The sequence below is a fragment of the Mesocricetus auratus genome, unplaced genomic scaffold, assembly GCF_017639785.1.
Source record: "Mesocricetus auratus isolate SY011 unplaced genomic scaffold, BCM_Maur_2.0 Super-Scaffold_100006, whole genome shotgun sequence".
Classification (NCBI taxonomy): domain Eukaryota; kingdom Metazoa; phylum Chordata; class Mammalia; order Rodentia; family Cricetidae; genus Mesocricetus; species Mesocricetus auratus.
The window spans coordinates 88,030,839-88,050,125 of NW_024429190.1; the positions used below are offsets into that span (position 1 = coordinate 88,030,839).

Genomic DNA, 19,287 nt, shown 5'->3' on the forward strand with positions numbered 1-19,287 from the left:
TGTGAGTTCCAGGCCAGCCTGGTCTACAGAGCGAGTTCCAGGACAGCTAGGGCTGTTAAACAGATAAACTCCGTCTCAAAAAACAAAACAAACAAAAAATAAACTAGCGAACCCAGCATATTTAAGACAGATATTTAAAACACTGAAGTAGTCAGAGGTGTGTAGCTTCCTAAGTTATACCACTTAGTGGTAAAGACGTTAGTTAACAAGCGTACTGATTGCTCGAGGTTCCAGTAGAAGAGCCTGAACATCACTTACAAAGTAGTGTTAAAGTCGCATGGCTCACGGCTCCCTCCATCTCTGGCAGCATGCCGACACCACCCGAGCCACTGTGCACGCCACTGGCTGTGTGACCGCCACTCACGCAGGAGGCTTTGCTGTCACCAGGATTAGGGGGTGGGGTGGGTGGGGAGGCAGAACAAAAGAAGACCACACAGCAAGTATGAACTATGCTAGGAAAAAGAAAACGACGGACGTGAAGGTTACTGGGCACAGCCATCAGCTAGGACTGCACGTTCACAGGCAGGCTATGTTAGAGTCATATTGTCACTGCTGAATGGAGCCGGCTGTAACAGAAAGGATGGAGTGCCGATGTGTAAAATGACCATGAAATCATCCGGCAGCTGGAGAGATCCCACACGCTAATGAGCAGCTCCACGACAAAGAACCTTAGAGGTCTGAGGCAAAGAAGTAGACAGAAAACTAATGGATTGCGAAGAGGCGGGCCTCAGTGCATGTGCGGCTGCGTAGGTCAGTAGCTCACAAAGCAAAGGCTCAGGGGTCTTGGTCCGCCACAGTGATTTATTGAGCATTAATAATACAAGTGTACATCAACTGACCCACAGTCAAAAGTGGCAGGTCCCTAAGAAATTTACAAGCACTTAAGTAAATCAAAATACATATTATTTTGTTCAATCTAACAGTCTTCTGCGTGGGGTACAGAAGGCTCGGGATAAACAGGGTCTCAGTAATGCACAGTGATTCTGATTGGACCTTTTGTACAAAACCTTGTTCCCAGTAGCATGCACCCACCAATAAAGACTTCAGTACAAAAAATTAACCCGAAGCACTACATTTAAGTAGAAACGAGATATAATTCTGAATGTGTTTTTCTGAAGAGCACATAAAGGAAAAAAATAAAACAAAACAACAACAACAAAAACCCCAAACCACACAGTAATACAAGCTTTGTATGGAAGCTCTTACTAGCACAGATCTGACATGGTCTGCACTTAAAACAGAAGCTCCCATCCGCACCGCAGTGGGGGGAATCCCGAATCTTTCAAGTTAACAGAAATTGAAAAGGGAATAAAAGGGAGAAAAGAGGGGCAGAGCGAAGGGGAGGAGGGTGAGGGCAGGAAGGAGGAGGGACAAATGACATACCATCACAAAACAGTTCAAAATTGAATAAAAACAGGAAACAGACGGAGGTCTGGAGGGGCAGGTGGGCTCTTGATGCACTTGGTGAATGTGCTTGCACGCAGCTGGCACACGCCGGCCCCTAGGTGGCGTACCGCTTGGTCCACTGTCTGGCCATCCGGTCGTGCTCCGCTCTGTTGGTCATGTACTGTGTGGCAATGCTGCCCACCAGAGGGTCGGCTGTAAGAGAAGCAGAGCCAGGAGTCAGTAAACAGAGGCGTGTCTTTGTAGGTGACGTCAGGGAGGAGTGCCCTGGACGGTGGCCCAAGTCTAGGGTGCAGAAGCAGATTTACCACCCACACTGGAGCAGGGCAGAGGCACGGTTGCAGATACCTCCTGCCCTAGCTCTTGGCAGGCTTCCTTTTCTCTCCCTGTCCTCGCCACACGCTTCCCCGGCTGCTGCCGCCGGGGTCTTGGGCCCTGGGAAGGCACAGGTGGGCTGTGGAGGGGTGCGGAGTCCAGGGGGAGATTTCCTGCGAGGAGACTCAGCTTGGCTGCCTTGATGTGGGCCTACGACCTACGCAATGGCTCTGAGACGCTGCCTTACCTGTTCCAAAGTGTGTTCACAGCTAAGTGGAACGTGCAGGTAAGCAGCCATGCTTACCTCAAAGAAAAGAGGAGGAAGAATGCCTCCTTTCTCCTCCAATCAAATTTCACATGGCTCATTATCCTAGCAATACTGGCAACTACTCAACAAACTCACTGCATGGAGGTCTCGCAGGAGGGAGGAAGAGGAGGGTCTGGAGCCAGTGGGTGCGGGGACAGGAGCCGCGGTGTTTATTGGGGAGAAGGGGTCAAATTTAAAAACATCAAAAGCTTTTCGGGAGAGCCTATGGTCCACCCAGTTCATTCGATTCTCTAGTTTCTCTCTTTCCCTTGAATTTTATTCCCCTCATATTTGTTGTTGAAAATGTGGGTTCAGCCTAGCAGTTACCTGAAAAGGGACTAAGAGGGGGGTGGCAGCAAGAGCTAATGTTAACTGCAAACCACAAGTGGTGAGTGAGGAAGACACCTGTGGTCAACCCGGGTGAACTAGCAGGGCAGAGGCCACAGGAGGACCAGGTCTCGCCCCTAAGCTCAGAAGCCGCACCACCAAGACCCTGCCTGAGCTAACCTTGCTATCATTACCCTGGGGAGAGACTGGGCCCGGCATCTCCTGGGTCACAGAAGTCTTGGGGTTTGCTCCGCTCTTCTGTGACCCTCCTTGCTCTCACATCACTGAAACTTCAACCCAGCGCAGCCAGGAGTCACAATCTAGAACAGCAACACGGAGCAAGACACCACCTTGTGCAGACTGACCACTGTTCTGATGGGAGTGCCACCCCAGGCCCTGGCATCCACATACCCAGAGAGTCTGGGATGTTCGGATGGGAGCCCCACCTCAATACTCCTCCCCAAACCCTGCTCCATCCCAGAAAGCCCACCAAACAGGTTCCCTCCCCAGAGATGCTCCAGACCATTCCCACAGCGCATTTAAATTGCCCCCCCCGAAAATAGATTCGTGTTTTTCAGTCTGCCATTTCTGTCTCCTGGGGTGGGGTGGGAATCATCAGACAGTGCTTTATCCATTAAACCTGGGCTTTTTAAAATTCGGTCTGATTTGGATTGCTGCATCCACGTAGAGGCTCATCCGGGTGCAGAAACATTTCAACCATGGTACTTCTTAAAAATGTGGTCTTTAAGCTGAGACCAGGTACCAAGGGTAGCGGCCAAAGTGCAGCCAGTGCCACATTTCTCTGCCTTGGATTCAATGACTTGTTCCAGGATTCGGCAGTTTAGAGTGCAAAGCTGAGGATACAGGACACGGGGCTCAGGACACGTGCTTCCTTCTACAGAACCTGTATTAGCGACACACTTGGTCCATCCCACAAACGCTCTAGCCGAGTGATTTACAGACAGTGGGGAAACAATCTGAGAGTGCCAGGAACTGAACTCAGGTCCTCTGGAGGAGCAGCCAGTGCTCTTAACCGCTGAGCCATCTCGTCAGCCCCAAAAAGTAGCTCTGGATGTTAAAAGGTTTGAAGAGTGAAAGGACCAGGATAACTGAGTCTGCAGTGTCAAAGCGGAGCCAGGACACTCTTCTTCCTGGTCCGTAGCTAGGAATATTCTCACAGGCCTGAGTCGTTCAAGGAGCCTCTCACACAAGAGCCGAAATGAGTATTCAGATGCAGTGCACTCTATTGTCCCAAGCAATTACTAATCTCTTTCTCTATACAAACTTCATTGGTGGAGTAACTGAAATCCAACGACTACTTTTTGTTTGCCTAGAGAAAATGATTTTTTTGTTTTGTTTTTAAGGAGCATGTTCGTATTATTAATACAAAGGGAATTCAATAGATGTTTAGGGTTGTGTTTTGGTGCTGGACTGGAGCTCATTGGAGGTCGGTGCTGCCACAAAGCCACACCCCGATTCTGGAGTGACCAGTGGAGCAAGTACTGAAGGTTCCTGAGGCAGAAGCCAGGACTCCAGTAGCCAATGGATAGTCACTTGGCACAGGTGGGCTTCGTGTCTTCTGCCATTAACTGGGGCAGAGTTTTTGTGATCTAGTGCAGGCAGGGGCACTGAATATCGCCCCCTTCCCAGTGCTTTGAGATGTATGTCATGCATACCCTTGATTCTACTGGAGAAAAGCATTCCCACAACTCACCTCAGGGCCTAACCTGAGGCCCACAGGGTTGGTGGCACCCCCCAAAGGGCAGAGGGAGATGGGACCGGATGAGGGGGACGAAAGCAGCAACTGAACACAAAGAAGGAAGTGGACAAAGAGGGAGGGTGTAGGAAACAGGTGGGGGCGATTAGTGTTCAAGTCCTCTGCAGTGCTGAAGAACTTCCCTCCAGTCTGGCAGTGCAAAGGAGACTGATGGGAAGCGATTCCCTCCTCAGGGAGGCTCACACAGACTGCTGGGGATTCTAGCTGAGTTCTGCTTTCCAGATTGTCATGGGCAGATCACTCGCTTCTCTATGCCTACATGTCCTGGACTGCAGGACGATGAGATGAGGTAACCCTCAGAAAGCAAGTGAAACTGCCGATGCTCTCAGTGAAGAAGACAGGCAGATCTGCTTGCACACATCTCTACAAAATACAAATCTGGGACTGGCGAGATGGCTCAGTGGGGAAAGGTGACTGCCACCAAGCCCAACAACTAGAGTTGGATCTCAAGTTCCACATAGCAACAGGATTCCACAAAGTTGTCCTCTGACCTCCACAGAGCAGCCCTTCCCATGAAATGCATACAATCTAACATAAATATGATTTTTCCAGATGTGATCCAAAGCTGGTGTAGCTTCCAAGGTCTACCGTGACGTGGCCACCGTTTGTCTCTCTTCTGCATCTTCCACTCACGTTTCCTCTCGCTCAGTGTCAGGACCCCCACTCCTCCGTAGCCTGCTGGGCTGGCCCTCGCTGAGCCTGCCCTCAAGTATCTTTTGACATTTAGCCAGCATCTTAGGGGCTTTCTGTACGTCTCACCTGTCCGTCTCTGGCTTGGCTACCTACAGCTGTCACGCTGCAGAGTAAATACTTTCTTTCAGGGCTGTCTCTTGTCTATATTCCCACCGCCCAGACAGAGCACACAGCATCCAGCTGCCATTTCCTACACCACTTCTGTGTACCGAGCACTGGAGAAACAGTGCTAAGCAGTGGTAAACACTGCCTCTCAAGCATGAGGACCTGAATTCAGGTCGTAAACCCCACATCAATGCTGAGTATAGTGTCTGGAACATCTGCAATCCCAGATGTCTAACAGCAAAATTTAAGGAGGAAACAGGAGAATCACCAGAGGCTCACAGGCCAGTTATCCTGGCGTGTGCTGTGGGGAGCTAGCCTGGCATACACAGTGGGAGCTAGCCTGGCAAACACAGTGAGAGCTAGCCTGGCACACACAGTGAGAGCTAGCCTGGCACACACAGTGGGAGCTAGCCTGGTATACACAGTGAGAGGTAGCCTGGCATACATAGTGGGAGCTAGCCTCGTGTGCACAGGGAGGAGTCACCCTGGCATACACAGTGGGAGCTAGCCTGGCATACACAGTGAGAGCTAGCCTCGTGTGCACAGGGAGGAGTCATCCTGGCATACACAGTGGGAGCTAGCCTGGCATACATAGTGGGAGCTAGCCTGGCATACACAGTGGGGGCCATGTGAGACCTTGTCTCAAACAAGGTGGAGAGCGAGGAACACACCTAAGACTGTCCTGACCTCCACAGCAAAGGAAGTACCTATGCAGACTTCCTGCACACCAGAGACAGTGATGCTGCAGTTCTTCTGAACCCACTTCTTTAATTATGCCTTCCCCGAGGCTTCCATCCAGGTGAAGATTGCTATACCTGCTGCTTTTGCAGTTGTCCTCACCTATGAAGTCAACATTTTGCTTTATTTTTCCGTTCCCACTGAGTCTCTGCAGGCTTTGTGTGGATGAACTGACAGAAAGAGTTCACATTTGTTTCTTACACAGAACTTTCCTTCCCGTGCTTCATTCTGGCCTGGTTCTAGCTTGTTTAAAGCTTTCATAAAATTAACCAGTAATAGATGTGCACCATAATAAGTTCAAACAGGAAGAAACGTGAAGTCTCGGTAGGTTGGCGTTTAGCCCCACGCTATGGGGATCCCACGGCAGGTGCTTGCAGCTTCTCTCTTCCTCTGTAGTGTGTGAGGGAGCTCTGTTTCTCAGATGGTACCCACAGATCAAGTCTGTCATCTTTAATATCCACTTTACTATCCATGGGAACACTCCTCCCCATTGTTAACATTCGTTTTTCCATTCTCCAGTGATCACATTTGATTCTGTTTGCCTCGGGGACTAATACTACAAACCAGGCATGGTGGCACATGTCTGTGATGCCAGAACTCAGACAGCTGAGGCAGGAGGAGCATGGATTTGAGGCCACCCTGGGTTACAGAAGCAAGATCGTCTCAAAAAAATGAAACTCCAAACTGAACCAAACCAAACACACAAACAAATACAACAGAGATGCTATTCTAGTCTGGAGTGGGTATGAAGATCCCTGGAAGGAAGACACGTCCATGACACACTGTGGGACCAGAGGACGAACATCTTAAGCTTTGGGCAAATATTGTCCAACTGCCTTTCAATGAGAGGAAGAAAATGTACTCTGTCTAAACACTCTCTCCAATTATTACTAATTACTAATTTTTCCCATTCTAACAGAAAAAATATCTGTCCTTGATATCTTTGTGTCTGACCTGATGCCAACCAGGATCTAACTCTTTGGGCATTTGTTCATTATTGCATTTCATCTTCTATAAGCTGTCTGCTGTGTTTACGAAGCTGCACACTATATTCAAAAAGGACTAAAGCTTAGCTTTGGTCTCAGCCGGTGTCTGCTTCAGTCTTTGGAAGACTCAAAAGCAATATGTCTCTTCCAATTTTGACTTTCCTAAGTGTATGGAGTGAGAGGATCACATGGGTCACTGTCACATCTAATAAACACGCACTGCTTTTTAATTGTGGTAAGCGTCCTAAGTGGGACATGGGACTGAAAACTGTTTTGTAGCCAAAGATAAGACAGAACACACAAGGGGAAGGCTTCTGGCTATCTTCTTTGGTTCTTGTCATACCTGGCACTGGAGATTGGAGCCCAGACCTTGTTCATGCCTGGCAAACAGTCTATTACCAAGCTACACCCCAGTTTGGAACTCTTTACCCTCTTTTTTTACATGAGTGCTCCTGTGAACAGGAAGAGTAGCTGGCCTGTATTCAAAAAGACTTGTGAACAATATATGTCTTTTAATGTCTGCTGTGGGTTCTAACGGTCACAGAAAGGGCTTGCTAATGACCAAGGGCAGATGGCTGGAAGTCACACCCCCAGGGACTGGGAGATGTAGGAAAAGGATGCAGAAATGTTAGGGCAGAAGCTGGAGCTTCACCAACAGCTAACTCTGAGAGCAGAGACGCCCTCGCCTTCCTGTCACTATTGGAACAGAAGAGAAGCTTGTAGACTGGACAGCACCATCTCCACCCATAGGAACCTGTGTTGGCACACATGGACCCAACGTTTGTATTCCTCACCAGCTGGAAATCAGTTTCTAGTTAAGTATGCAGAGGGGCAGTGCAGCAGCTGGCAGTGCTAAGAAATTATACCACTACACTGTAAACACACACACACACACACACACACACACACTCTCTCTCTCTTTAATAATAATTGCAGTGTTTACTCAAGTCTTAAACCCCCAAGTTTCCTGCTACCTCTTGTATCACAGAAGTTCGTATTATGATGGGAACATTTAACTTTGCCTCAGGCTGTTCATTGATTCTAACTGCAGACTGCTCAGTGTTCAACCACAGTAAACCCTGATGCACGTCTGAGGACGACAGTGCTCGCTGTTGTGTGGGAGAAGGAGAAGTTCCCTGGGTATCTCTTGTCCCTTAGCCCAGTTTTGAGGTCTTCTGACCTGCGAGGGTTACAGTCTGTGAGCAGTAAAGCAGTAAATCATTCTAGTAAAGGCAGGAATATTGTCTTGAGAGATGAGTTTTAAGTGTGCCTGTGTGCCTAAAGAGTGACTTAGGAGTTTGTTAGCTTTCAATCACGATAACAAAACACCTGGAAAAGCGAGCTTTAAGGGAGAGACGGCTCCTGGTTTCAGAGGCTCCAGCCTGTAGTTGCTTGGTGGTGGGGTTGCTTTGGGCCTGTGTTGGGTCAGTTTATCAGGGCAGAAGAAAGAGGTGGAGGGTGGAGGAACCCCTCAAGGGGTTCCCAGCATCTGGCAAGTAAGGGAGAGAGGAGGAGCAGGCTCCCACATTCCCCTCAAGACAGGCCCTGATGTCCTAATTCTCCCAAGTTCTAACCGTTCTTCCAGCTCCCCGCAGGCCCTCAGGTCAGGAACCAAACCTTTACCACAGAGCTTTAGTGGGTACTTGAGAGCCAAGCCACATCAGGGAGAAAGATTTTAATTAAATGGAAGACATGTTCAAACTAGATCTCAACTTGAGAATATGAAACAAAACTGTGTGCACCTAGCAAGATGTGCTGTTGTTAGTTAAGCATTAAGGATGCTAAAGAGGAATTGAGTATACCATGTTCTACAGACAGTAATGTTTCCATATGGGAATATCAGGAGGAAGACGGTCTGTTGCAGCTGACTCTACAAGTCCTTATCAAACAAGCAAGGGAGGGGCAGGAAACTTGGGGGAGCAGGGAGCTCCAGCTTTGGGAGTAAGGTGCTTGCCCTGTTTTCTTGCGTCTATAAAAATGTGAGAAGATGACTTTCCACAGGGGGCGGCACCTGTGGCACGCTGGTACAGGGGCAGGAAGGGACCTGTTGAGTGTGGTCCCTGGCTGAGGCTGGGTGAGCTGAGCCACACAGGCAGCGGGCCCGCCTGCTGATCTGCTCCTGGTCACTGCTGTCGTGCTTGTGTATGAGGAGGCCACCGGCAGGCAGGGGACACTCACTACAGGGATAAAGAGACTGGAGGGGGACTGCTGTGGGAGAGGGTGCTCTGAAGCCTATATGCCCGGCAATCCTGAACTTTGTAGGGATTTAAAAAGAGCCACCATTAAAAGTAAAATTATAGAAACTTAACAGAAATATTAGAAACAGAGGGAATAAAACCCTACAGCTCCCCACTCATCGCTCCCCCGCCCTTTGTACTGACACTGTCTGTGCTCATCTTTTGCCTTTACCAGCACGGTGGGAGACCCAGCAGGACTCTGGACATCTTTCTGGACTATGTATTCAATAAGGGTCATGTTGATAGCTTGAAATTGGCATATGCTACAGACTGGACCTCATTCATTACCTTGTTGACTGCCCATCCTAGACTTAAGAGGTGCTGAGCTATAGACTGACAACGCAGACCACACTGTATAGTGTGTTATGTGCCGGCAGGCCTTACATTGAATTACACAAAGCTTGAACACTGCCGCAGGAGCCTCCCCTCACCTCTGAGACACTCGGGGAAACCTGAACTGCAGAGGGGACTGAAGCCCACACATTCCTGCCTTTATGTGCGCTGACACGGTGGCCAGCGGTACCAGTCAGTGCTCACGTGGTCTTCCCTATCTAACGACATCACTGCTCTCCCGCTTTCGATTGTTGCTGAGTAGGATAAAGACTGACTGAGCATGACCCCGCTGTTCCGACAATGGCAGCAGACACTTGACGACTAAGGGCCAGGAAGTGTTCACAGCATAGATAGTTCGTGAGGTCTCCTCTTGCTACTAAGAACAGCATGGAATTTAAAATGTGTGAACTGCTTATTTCTGGAGTCTTAACAGTTCTGGAATGCAGCCGCTGCAGAAACTGCAAGAGCAGAAAACAGCACGGTGAGTAAGGGCCTGTGTCTGAACAAGGAAGGTGCTGACACTAGCAGGCCAGACTCCCATGTCCTCCTGTGGCTCACTTTGTCTCATTTATGAAATGAAAATGTCACCTAGCATTCACATGGAAACTACATTCATTTGTCGGCCATAACCATAGGAGGAAAGCAGACAAAAAGTGAAGGAAAAAGCAGCCTGAGACTTCTGGAAGAGACTTCTGGAAGAATTGTTTGGCCACACAGGGCCTGCATGAAGAGCACTACAGTCCCCACCCCGACCCCACCCCCACCAGCTGTCGAGCAATTCCCAGGACATTACTGGGGAAGAGGAGGTCAGGGAGCTTGAGTCACATCCGGTCCCGAGCATCAGGAAACTGGCAAGGGAGCTTCAAACTCCTTGATGTGAAGTGGCCTCTGACCCTGTCACCAGAAGGCTTGCAGGTCATGTCAGGGTTCGTGAAAGATGCAAGGCGGACGGTAACCGTGGGAGATGGCGGGCTCAGGGGCATTATCTACACACTCCTCAGCTCCCAGCCCCGAGGAGCCAGGCCTGAAGAGGGAGGGAAATGGCACCCGAGAGCCACACACAGAGGGAGGAGGAAATGATTTCAGTAGGGTATGGGGTGACTAACTTAACACAGACCTGACTGACCTTCTGAGAGTTGAAAGTGACCGGAACATTGAAGGGTCTGCTGGACATTGTCCAGGGGCAGAAAAGCGAGAGCTGGCGAGATAGTGTGGGTGGTGCGGGAGAGGAAACCCGCTCCAGAGGAATGCCTCGAGACTACTCAGTAAATGGGGAAAACGCGAGCCTCAAAAAGGAAACCCGCTCCGGAAGAATGCCTCGAGACTACTCAGTAAATGGGGAAAACACGAGCCTCAAAGACAGCTAGGGGCTGGGAGACAGCTCAGCTGGTGAAGTGTTTGCCACTTAACTGTAAGCATAGGACACGCTTGCTCCCCTGCACCCATACACGAATAAAAAGCCAGGTGGGAGGGAAACCGCGTGGCTGTGATCTCAGGGAACCCAGCTTCTGGCCTGCCAGGGTAGCCGAGGCAGTGAGTTCAAGGCTCGTGAGAGAGGCTGCCTCAAAAGAAACAGGGACATTCGATACCAACCCCTGGCTTCTACATGTATGCACACACAAACTTGAATACACAGATGAACATACACAATATTTATTTAAACCTTTGGAAAATTCTTCAAGACTCTGTGTTAGAGCATGCAATCAATGTGTTCTGAACTGTGGAGTGTACTGTGCAGAGCTGACCTGTGGAGCTAGCTCAGCATGAATGACACATGTGCTAACACACGTGCAGCAGTCCCAGGCATAGTTGAGCAATACTTCCCAACAGGGCCTCAGAAACTGTCCTCCCTCATCCTATGGCACTTCAGACCCCCGAGACCCTCATATCGCTTAACCCAAATTCTATAACCCAAAGCTTCAGGTGCAGCAAACAGTCCAGGAAACAAAACGCCAAGATATTGGAAGAGATTTAAAAAATTCAAACAGTATTCACACATTGTACAGTTCATCTGCTTAAAGCTCACATGCCAATGGTTTCTAGTTTACTGTGCAATCACTACCACAACTGCTAACAATTCTCATGCTCTCCTCAAAAGGCAGCCAATTCTCTTCCACCCAAATCCCCTGCCTCCACGTGACTCTCCCAGTCCCCAGATGCAGACCCCAGAGGACTCCCTGAATCCTCTGGGCTACTCCGACTTCCAGCCAATTCCTCCAGCCTCCAGACGCTTCCTCCAGACCCCCAGGGACTCTTGTGTCTACAGATCTGGACATATCAACAGATGGAATCACCATGTATATTCCTGTATCTAGATGCTTTCCCAGAGCATGTGTTTGGCGTGCATCTCTGATCCACTCTTTTTACTATCATCTATCTCCTTACTGTACAGATCCACCTATGTTGCAGTTTGGATGTGAGGTGTCCCTCAAAAAGTCCCATGTACTGAAGGCCTAGTCGTCAGTTTTTGGTACCCTTGGAGGAGACAGGACTTTAGAAGGCAGGCCCCAGGATTAGGTTAGGTCATTAATATCCTCTGAAGGGGACACAGGGACATCTTACTTCCCAGGTGTCTTAAGATGTTCTGTGCTTCTGCTGCCATAGCACCGGGGCTAAGCACCTGTGGACTGAAACCTTGGCCTGGTGAGCCCAAATAAAACCTTTTTTCTTCTTAAGTTGATATATTCCAGGTATTCTGACACAGTCACAGAAAGTCACCTAAAGTAATCATGTTAATTCATCTGTTCACCAATGAATATGTGAGCTGTTACAAATAATGCTATAAAGAACACTTATGTGTATACACACATACACACACACACATACACACACACACTTTTTTTTTGAGAGCTCAGGCCTCAGCCTCCTTAGTGCTGGGATTATAAGCATGTGCCACCATGGCCACCCTGTGTACAAGTCATGGCGATTCTATGTTTAACTATTCAAGGAACTTGTACAAAGCATTTTCTGTAAGAGACGGATTACCTGGATCATCTCCCTACTCTCTGCCTATCCCTGATGGACGTTTAAAAACAACAGCAATCTGAAACAACTTGTTTGTTTCATACAAATTATACTTAAAATATGTTTTAAACCCATTGGATCAAATGCAGTCTACTCAGGACAGACACACTCTGCTCTGAGATAACAGTACCTTCTGTTCACATGCTCCTTTAGTGGCCATGTGGAGCCAGAGGATGATGGGTGTCAGGGGCTGTGTATACAGTGGTCACACCCTTTACCTTCACACCATGTCTCCACCAGGTCTAGGAATGTGGACACAAACACCCTGGCTCGGGGCCTTGGTGGTCGAGTTTCCCAGACTTTCTATCTGCCCTTGGCTGCTGGAAACCTGTGGTCCAGGGGCCAGAGGAGCTCCTGTGTACAAAGGACTACCAGTCACAGGCACGCGTGGCCTGTACTTAGCCAAGGCACCACATGATGCCGCCTCAGAAACAACAACTACAATTGTACATGGTCAAATTAGTCTAGACACACCAGACGCTAAGAAAGGAGAAAGCAGGGAAGCAGCGATTTCCCAAGGACTTTCAATGCCCAAGATGAGGCAGATGTATGGGGACATAGGAGAAAAAGGAGCCCCTCACTGAGGAGTCTGGCTGAAGTCACTTTTAGAATCATGAGTCCAACTCTGGTGAGACTGGAGTGGTTAGGACCTCAGGCTGCTCTTGCAGAGAACCCAGGTTGGCTTCCCAGTACCTACATGGTAGTTCACAAAGATCTGAACTCAAGTTCCGGGACATCCAGTGTTCTCTTCTGGCCTTTGTGGGCCCTGAACACACACTGTACTCACATTTTGTGTGTATGTACACACATGCACACACAAAAAATAAATCTTAAAAAAAGAATTCTAACACAATAATATTTGCTCAGGAGCTTACTCCTTTCCCAGCCATTTAAACCTTCAATTTCCTAGGAGTCTTACCATAAACACTACTTACAGTTAAGGCATATTCCCAGCCCCTGTGCAAACCCTGTGCTCCTATTTTATCATCAGGTGATAATCCCATCTAAGACTTCTGTCTTAGTTAGTGCTTTATTGCTGTGAAGAGACACCATGACTATAACAGCTCTTCTAAAGGAAAACATTTAATCGTGGCTGTCTTACAGTGCAGAGGGTTAGACCATCATCATCATCATGGTGCTAAGCACAGAAGCCTGCAGGCAGACGTGGTGCTGAAGAGGTAGCTCAGAGTTCTACAACTGGATCAGGAGGCAGCAGCAAGAGAGTCAGGCACTGGGCCTGGACTGAGCATCTGAAACCTCTGAGGAAAAGTCACACCTACTCCCAGAAGGCCACACCTTCTAGTAGTGCCACTCTCTGTGAGCCTATGGGGACCATTTTTATTCAAACTACCACAGAATCTCAGAGCCACCATACGATGTTATAAAACCAGCTTATAAGAGAAAGAAAAGGGAGAAAATCTTTTATAGTAACATCCTGTCACATAAATCGAGAGTCATCAAAACGGTACATGAGGCTAAGGCCAGGACAATGGTGCCTCTCATATTCATTTTGTTGGCTTGTGTTCTATGCCTGAGTCCTGCATGGGAGAAGGAGGAAACAGTCCTGAAAGTTGTCCTCTGACCTGTGTGTGCTGTGGCATGCACATGGCCCCCACTCATGATGTGTAATAATTTAAAGACTCTTTTAATACTCTGCGACTGTCTTTGGAGGCCACACTCAGGCACCTGGTGTGCTTTGTTCTCTCCTCAAGGTCTCCCTCTGTTTCTAACAAAGCGCAGCTCTGCTTCATAAGGGCGCTCTGTGTGCACACACGCATCCCTGTGCATGTGCTCGGAGGCCTCTCAATTGCCTCACTATCTTAGTTTGTTTTTGAGACAGTCTCTCACTGAACCTGTGCTCGCCAAGTTAGCAGGCTGTTTATAAGCCCCTAGGAACTACGTGTCCATGCCCTCCAGCTCTGTGATTACAGATATATACACCAACACTAGCTTTTATGTGGGTGCTAGGACTTTGAACACTCAGGTCCTCGTACCTGAGCAGCAAGTACTCGCCCCACCGAACCAGGATGTGAACATCACTCTGCCTTGAAGTCAAGGATCCAGTTTTGCTTGAGCTGAGGTCCTAAAGGATTAAGGGACTCCTCGGCTGCTGGTTGACAGAAGGAGCTGGCTGACAGGAAGACACAGGGGAAGGAGGACAGAAACTCCTGTCAAGGTAACCCTCAGCATCACTTCCTCTCAGCAGTGCTGAACTCAAGTGCAACACCCTGTTCCACATGTGTGAGGGCCAAACCACACTTCACACTGCGTTCTAAATCTTTTTGGCACAGAAGCAACTTCTCCTTGGTCAGCTGGCCTGTGTCCTCCCTAGGATAGAAATCTTGACCCCCTGCTGCTTCTGACCTGTGTCTTTCAGGACACACTGTTGTGGATATTTTGATGGCACTCTGACACTCCTGAGACTGACAATAACGTTTACCTTAAATCAGAGGGCAGAGCTAGCTACCAGCTGACCAGAACTAGCCATAGAGGTTTTGGAGGGTTAAGGACATACAGACAGGAAGTATTAGGGAGGGGTTTCTGAAGATTCTTGGCCCTTTTGGATAGATTAAGGAGAGAGATGGACGCTGGTCTCTTCTCTGCTGCTTCTCTTATCACTCAGGATCTTACCTTACTGTCTGACTCCTGAGTTTTTATTGATAACGAATAATTAGACAAATACTTCATACTGTTGCTCTGGCCTGTGCAACCTGCAGACCTCTCTAAGATAACACTTCCCAGCCAGTTGCGGGCTTCTCTCAATAAGAAATCAGGAAAACAAAACAGAAACAATCACAAAAGCACCAGTCTTACTTTGTGACAAGGACAGCCAGATTACCCCTCCCAGTGCCTCATCCCTCACAGGAGTGTGGTGATTCCAGCTGGCACCTCAGATGACTGCAGATGACTCCACAGTGGTGAGCCCAGCGTGTATGTGCTTGCTCCCACCCCTCTCGTTTCCCCAGGCCTGTTGCCCTTCCTGCCCCAGACACTGTACCAAGAACAATGCTCACATCCTTTGATCCTCATCATGATGTGATGTCACCTGAGGGCCATCTGTTCCACAGGAATGCACTGCAAGCTGAGCACTGGCACTCATCTCTTCCTGCTGCCAGGCTGTGGATGCCACGTGACTGATGGCTTCGCCCTCCTGTCCCCGGGACTTCCCTTCAATTGTGACCAAACCGAAAAGAAACCTTTCCTTCCTCAGGCTGCTTCTGTTAGGTGTTTAGCCATAGCAACAAGGAAAATAACTGATACTGTGTGTGTGTGTGTGTGAGAGAGAGAGAGAGAGAGAGAGAGGGAGAAGGAGGGAGGAGGAGAAAGGAAGAGAGAGAAGGAGAGACAGACAGACAGAGGGGGGGGGATGAGAATGAATTTAGCTTTGTGTTCTGACAGGGAATTTTGTGTTCCTCAGCTGACACACTGGGAGTTAGCGTCTACACCATCATGTAAAGGACTCAGCAAATGGCAGGGTCCCAATCACCTCTTCCTCCTCCTTCTAATCCAGGCTTTGATTGGTTCCTCTCACTAACTGTTGTTTTGAGTCAGGGTCACTATGCAGCCAAGGCTGGCCTGGTTCGTCAGCTCCTCTTGCCTCAGATTCCTCTGTGTGATCTGGCTTTTGAAAGTACAGATTATCTCTCTGCAGGATACACCATTAAACTTAGGAAAGAAGCTGTAGACACTGGGTGCCATCGTGCAGACCAGGTGTGGGGTAGAACATGTGGACTATGGCACCAGATTCCATTTGCAGGGATCCTAATCTGCAGCACACTGTCAAACCATGAAGTTTGTTTTGGGGGAGCTGAGGCGTGAGCCCAGAGCCTGTATATGATAAACAGGTTGTCTGTCACTGAGCTTCGGTGCCATTACAGAATTTGTACCTGCAACACAAAGGTCACTTTTAGGGTTTTATTTTGTTTTTGTTTTTCGAGACAGGGTTTCTCTGTATTGTTTTGGAGGCTGTCCTGGAACTCTCTCTGTAGACCAGGCTGGCCTAGAACTCACAGAGATCCGCCTGCGTCTGCCTTCCTAGTGCTGGGATTAAAGATGTGCACCATCACTGTACAGCAAAGGCCACTTTTAATTCTGCATAAAAAAAGAGACTGGGCTAAGGCCCTGATTTTTAAACGCTCTGCATAGTGGGCACAGTCATAGCTTCACAAACTGAGTCTCATCTGGAGTATGTTTTGGAGGCTTCAGTTTGCTGTCAAAATTAAATGTGGTAACATGAGCTAAATCATACAATCCATTTAAATTCTAAAATAGTTATTTTTATAGCAGCCTCATGAAGTTTAATTCACTCTGTTGCCCTGAAAGCTTTAAGGAATACTTAAAATACCTCTACCTATTTTCCTATAATTCATCACATTTGTTTCTGTTATAAATATGCTGCCTGGATTTGCATAGAAATTATATGTCTGGAACAGTATGGGGGCGGGAAGAGGCTGGGAACACACCCACCATCCCTAAATGAGAATGTGGTACATACATCTGCATGAACAATTACACGTTCTCACTTGTAAATGAGTTACCATTTGTCTTGCTTATTCTTAACACTGCGGCGACTGCTCTGAGGGAAGATGATAAACACACAGATACTGTTTTGCAAGGTTAAAATAGCCTTCTCTGCCTCAAGTTTTGCTCCATTTCTGTCTGAGGACCTGAGAGTAAAGTTTTGTTAGTCACACTTACTATGCCATCTCATTTAGGTCTAGAAAAACAAAAACAAACAATGCAACCCCAGAAAATATGTGCTGCAGCGCATACTAACAGAGTGGATGCCCCTTTAATTATATCCATTTGCTAGCATTTCATACATAAAATGCTTTTATTCAGGATGCTTGATTCATCCTTACAAGATCACTCTGAAGTTTACTCAAGTCTTCAAAGAATGCAATCCAGATAAAATTAAAAGTGTCATAGTAGAGGACATTAGGGAGACTATGAGGACCCACAGAGCACATGGTGAACTTAAGTTCCACAGGCACAGGGGTAGGGAGGGGGCGGAAAGCTCCTATTGGAGGTGCAAACAGGTATTTATGACTCAGTCCAGCAGTGGTAAGAAAAGGCTGAGGGGAAACGAAGGGAGGGAGGACAGCCACTGCTCAGGGTGGACGGGGCTTAGGCATTGCTTAGGCATGAAACCCCCACTGCAAGTAGGCTGACTCATGTAGGCTAAGCTCAAGTCTGTGGAAAGCCTCTCTGACAAAAGGAGAGCTCCAGATAGTCCAGTGAGTACTGAGCTGGGCAGGGAGAGGAAGGTCAAGACCCTGGTTCATTACAGGGAGGCAGGCAGGATGTTTCTGGCCTTCCTGCCCAATGGTACTGAGATTCTCTGCCCCTGGAGTGAGGTGACATGCTTAATCAAATGCACTTGGAATCCTTAAAGGCTCGTGACTATACTAACAAGCCACGCTCAATTTACAGTGAAGTTGTAAGCTAAAATTAAGATGAATAATTACATCTCCAGGGAAAAATGTAAGAATGAAACTTAGTGGGTTAATGTCATTAGCTGGTTATTTTAAACTGTCAAAACTAAGGTCAACAATGTTCAGCCCATACCCACAGCAAATATCCTCTTGCATTTGTATTTAGACATTAACTTTCTTACGTCTCATTTGACCAACCTCATTGCAATTTCTAGTTTTTGGTGTGTGTGGTGTACATGAATGTGTATATGTGTGAGGGATACGTGTAGCTGTGGTATATGTGTGTGGAATTCAAGGTCCACATCAGGTGTCTCCCTCTTTTCGACCTAAAATTTTTTTTTTTTGTTTTTTGAGACAGGGTTTCTCAGCTCTACAGACCAGTCTGGTCTCAAACTCATAGAGATTTGCCTGCCTGTGCTTCCCAAGTACTGCAATTAAAGGTATATACCACTACTGCCTGGTTTCCACCTAAATTTTTTTTGAGACAAAGCTTTTCACTGAACCTGGAGCTACAGTTTCTGCTAGACTTGTTGGCTAGGCAGGTTCCCAGGGCCCACCTGCGTTGTTGTCCACCCCCTCCCGAGTGCTGGAATTACTGTTACATGTCCATATGTTTCTCTTATTGGCTGATGAATAAAACACTGATTGGCCAGTAGCCAGGCAGGAAGCATAGGCGGGGCTACGAGACAAGGAGAACTCTGGGGAGAGGACTTGGAGACAAGAGTTGCCAGGCAGATGCCATGTAACTACCTGGAAGACAGGCATTCTCCGGTTAAGACAAGGCCAGGTAGAAATACATAGATAAATAATTGTGGATTATAATTAAGAGAGAACTAGCCAGGAAGAAGCCTAAGTCATCGGCCAGACAGTTTACAATTAGTATAAGTCTCAGTGTGTTTATTTGGGACCAAGCAGCTGGACTTCAGCACAGTGTTATGGCAAGAGGATGTGGCTGGAAGTGACCACAGCAGTGTGGTCTGTAGTACACACAACTCTAGAAGTGACCACAGCAGTGTGGTGTGTAGTACACACAACTCTAGAAGTGACCACAGCAGTGTGGTTTGTAGTACACACAACTCTAGAAGTGACCACAGCAGTGTGGTTTGTAGTACACACAACTCTAGAAGTGACCACAGCAGTGTGGTGTGGTTTGTAGTACACACAACTCTAGAAGTGACCACAGCAGTGTGGTGTGGTTTGTAGTACACACAACTCTAGAAGTGACCACAGCAGTGCGGTGTGGTTTGTAGTACACACAACTCTAGAAGTGACCACAGCAGTGTGGTTTGTAGTACACACAACTCTAGAAGTGAATACTTAAAATACACACGGCACCTTTGGCAGATGAGGAAATAAAAACATACACAAATGTAAACATTAAATCCTCAAGAAAAACTACAGACTGACACAGTTTAGAGTTATCTGATCATTAGCTAAAGGAAGCAAGACAGTAAGTAGCTTCCACCATGTTTCCTGTTATATGCCCCTGCCCTGACTTTCTTAATGATGGGACTGTTACTGGGAAATAAAAGCTGAAATAAACCCTTTCTTCCCTAATCTGCTTTTGGACATGGTGCTTTGTCATAGCAACCAAAAGCAAATCATG

At 47.8% G+C, this 19,287-nt stretch overlaps 1 protein-coding gene across 1 annotated transcript in view; it reads right to left on the bottom strand.

Annotated features, from left to right (window-relative positions):
* Nucleotides 1–781: 781 nt before the first annotated feature.
* Ube2e2 (ubiquitin conjugating enzyme E2 E2) overlaps nucleotides 782–19,287 on the bottom strand; it is a 288,237-nt gene continuing 269,731 nt past the window's right edge. The window contains exon 6 of the mRNA XM_040747649.1: nucleotides 782–1,599. Within this exon, the coding sequence (XP_040603583.1) occupies nucleotides 1,502–1,599 (98 nt within the window). The 3' untranslated portion in view covers nucleotides 782–1,501. The remainder of the gene's footprint in view (nucleotides 1,600–19,287) is intronic.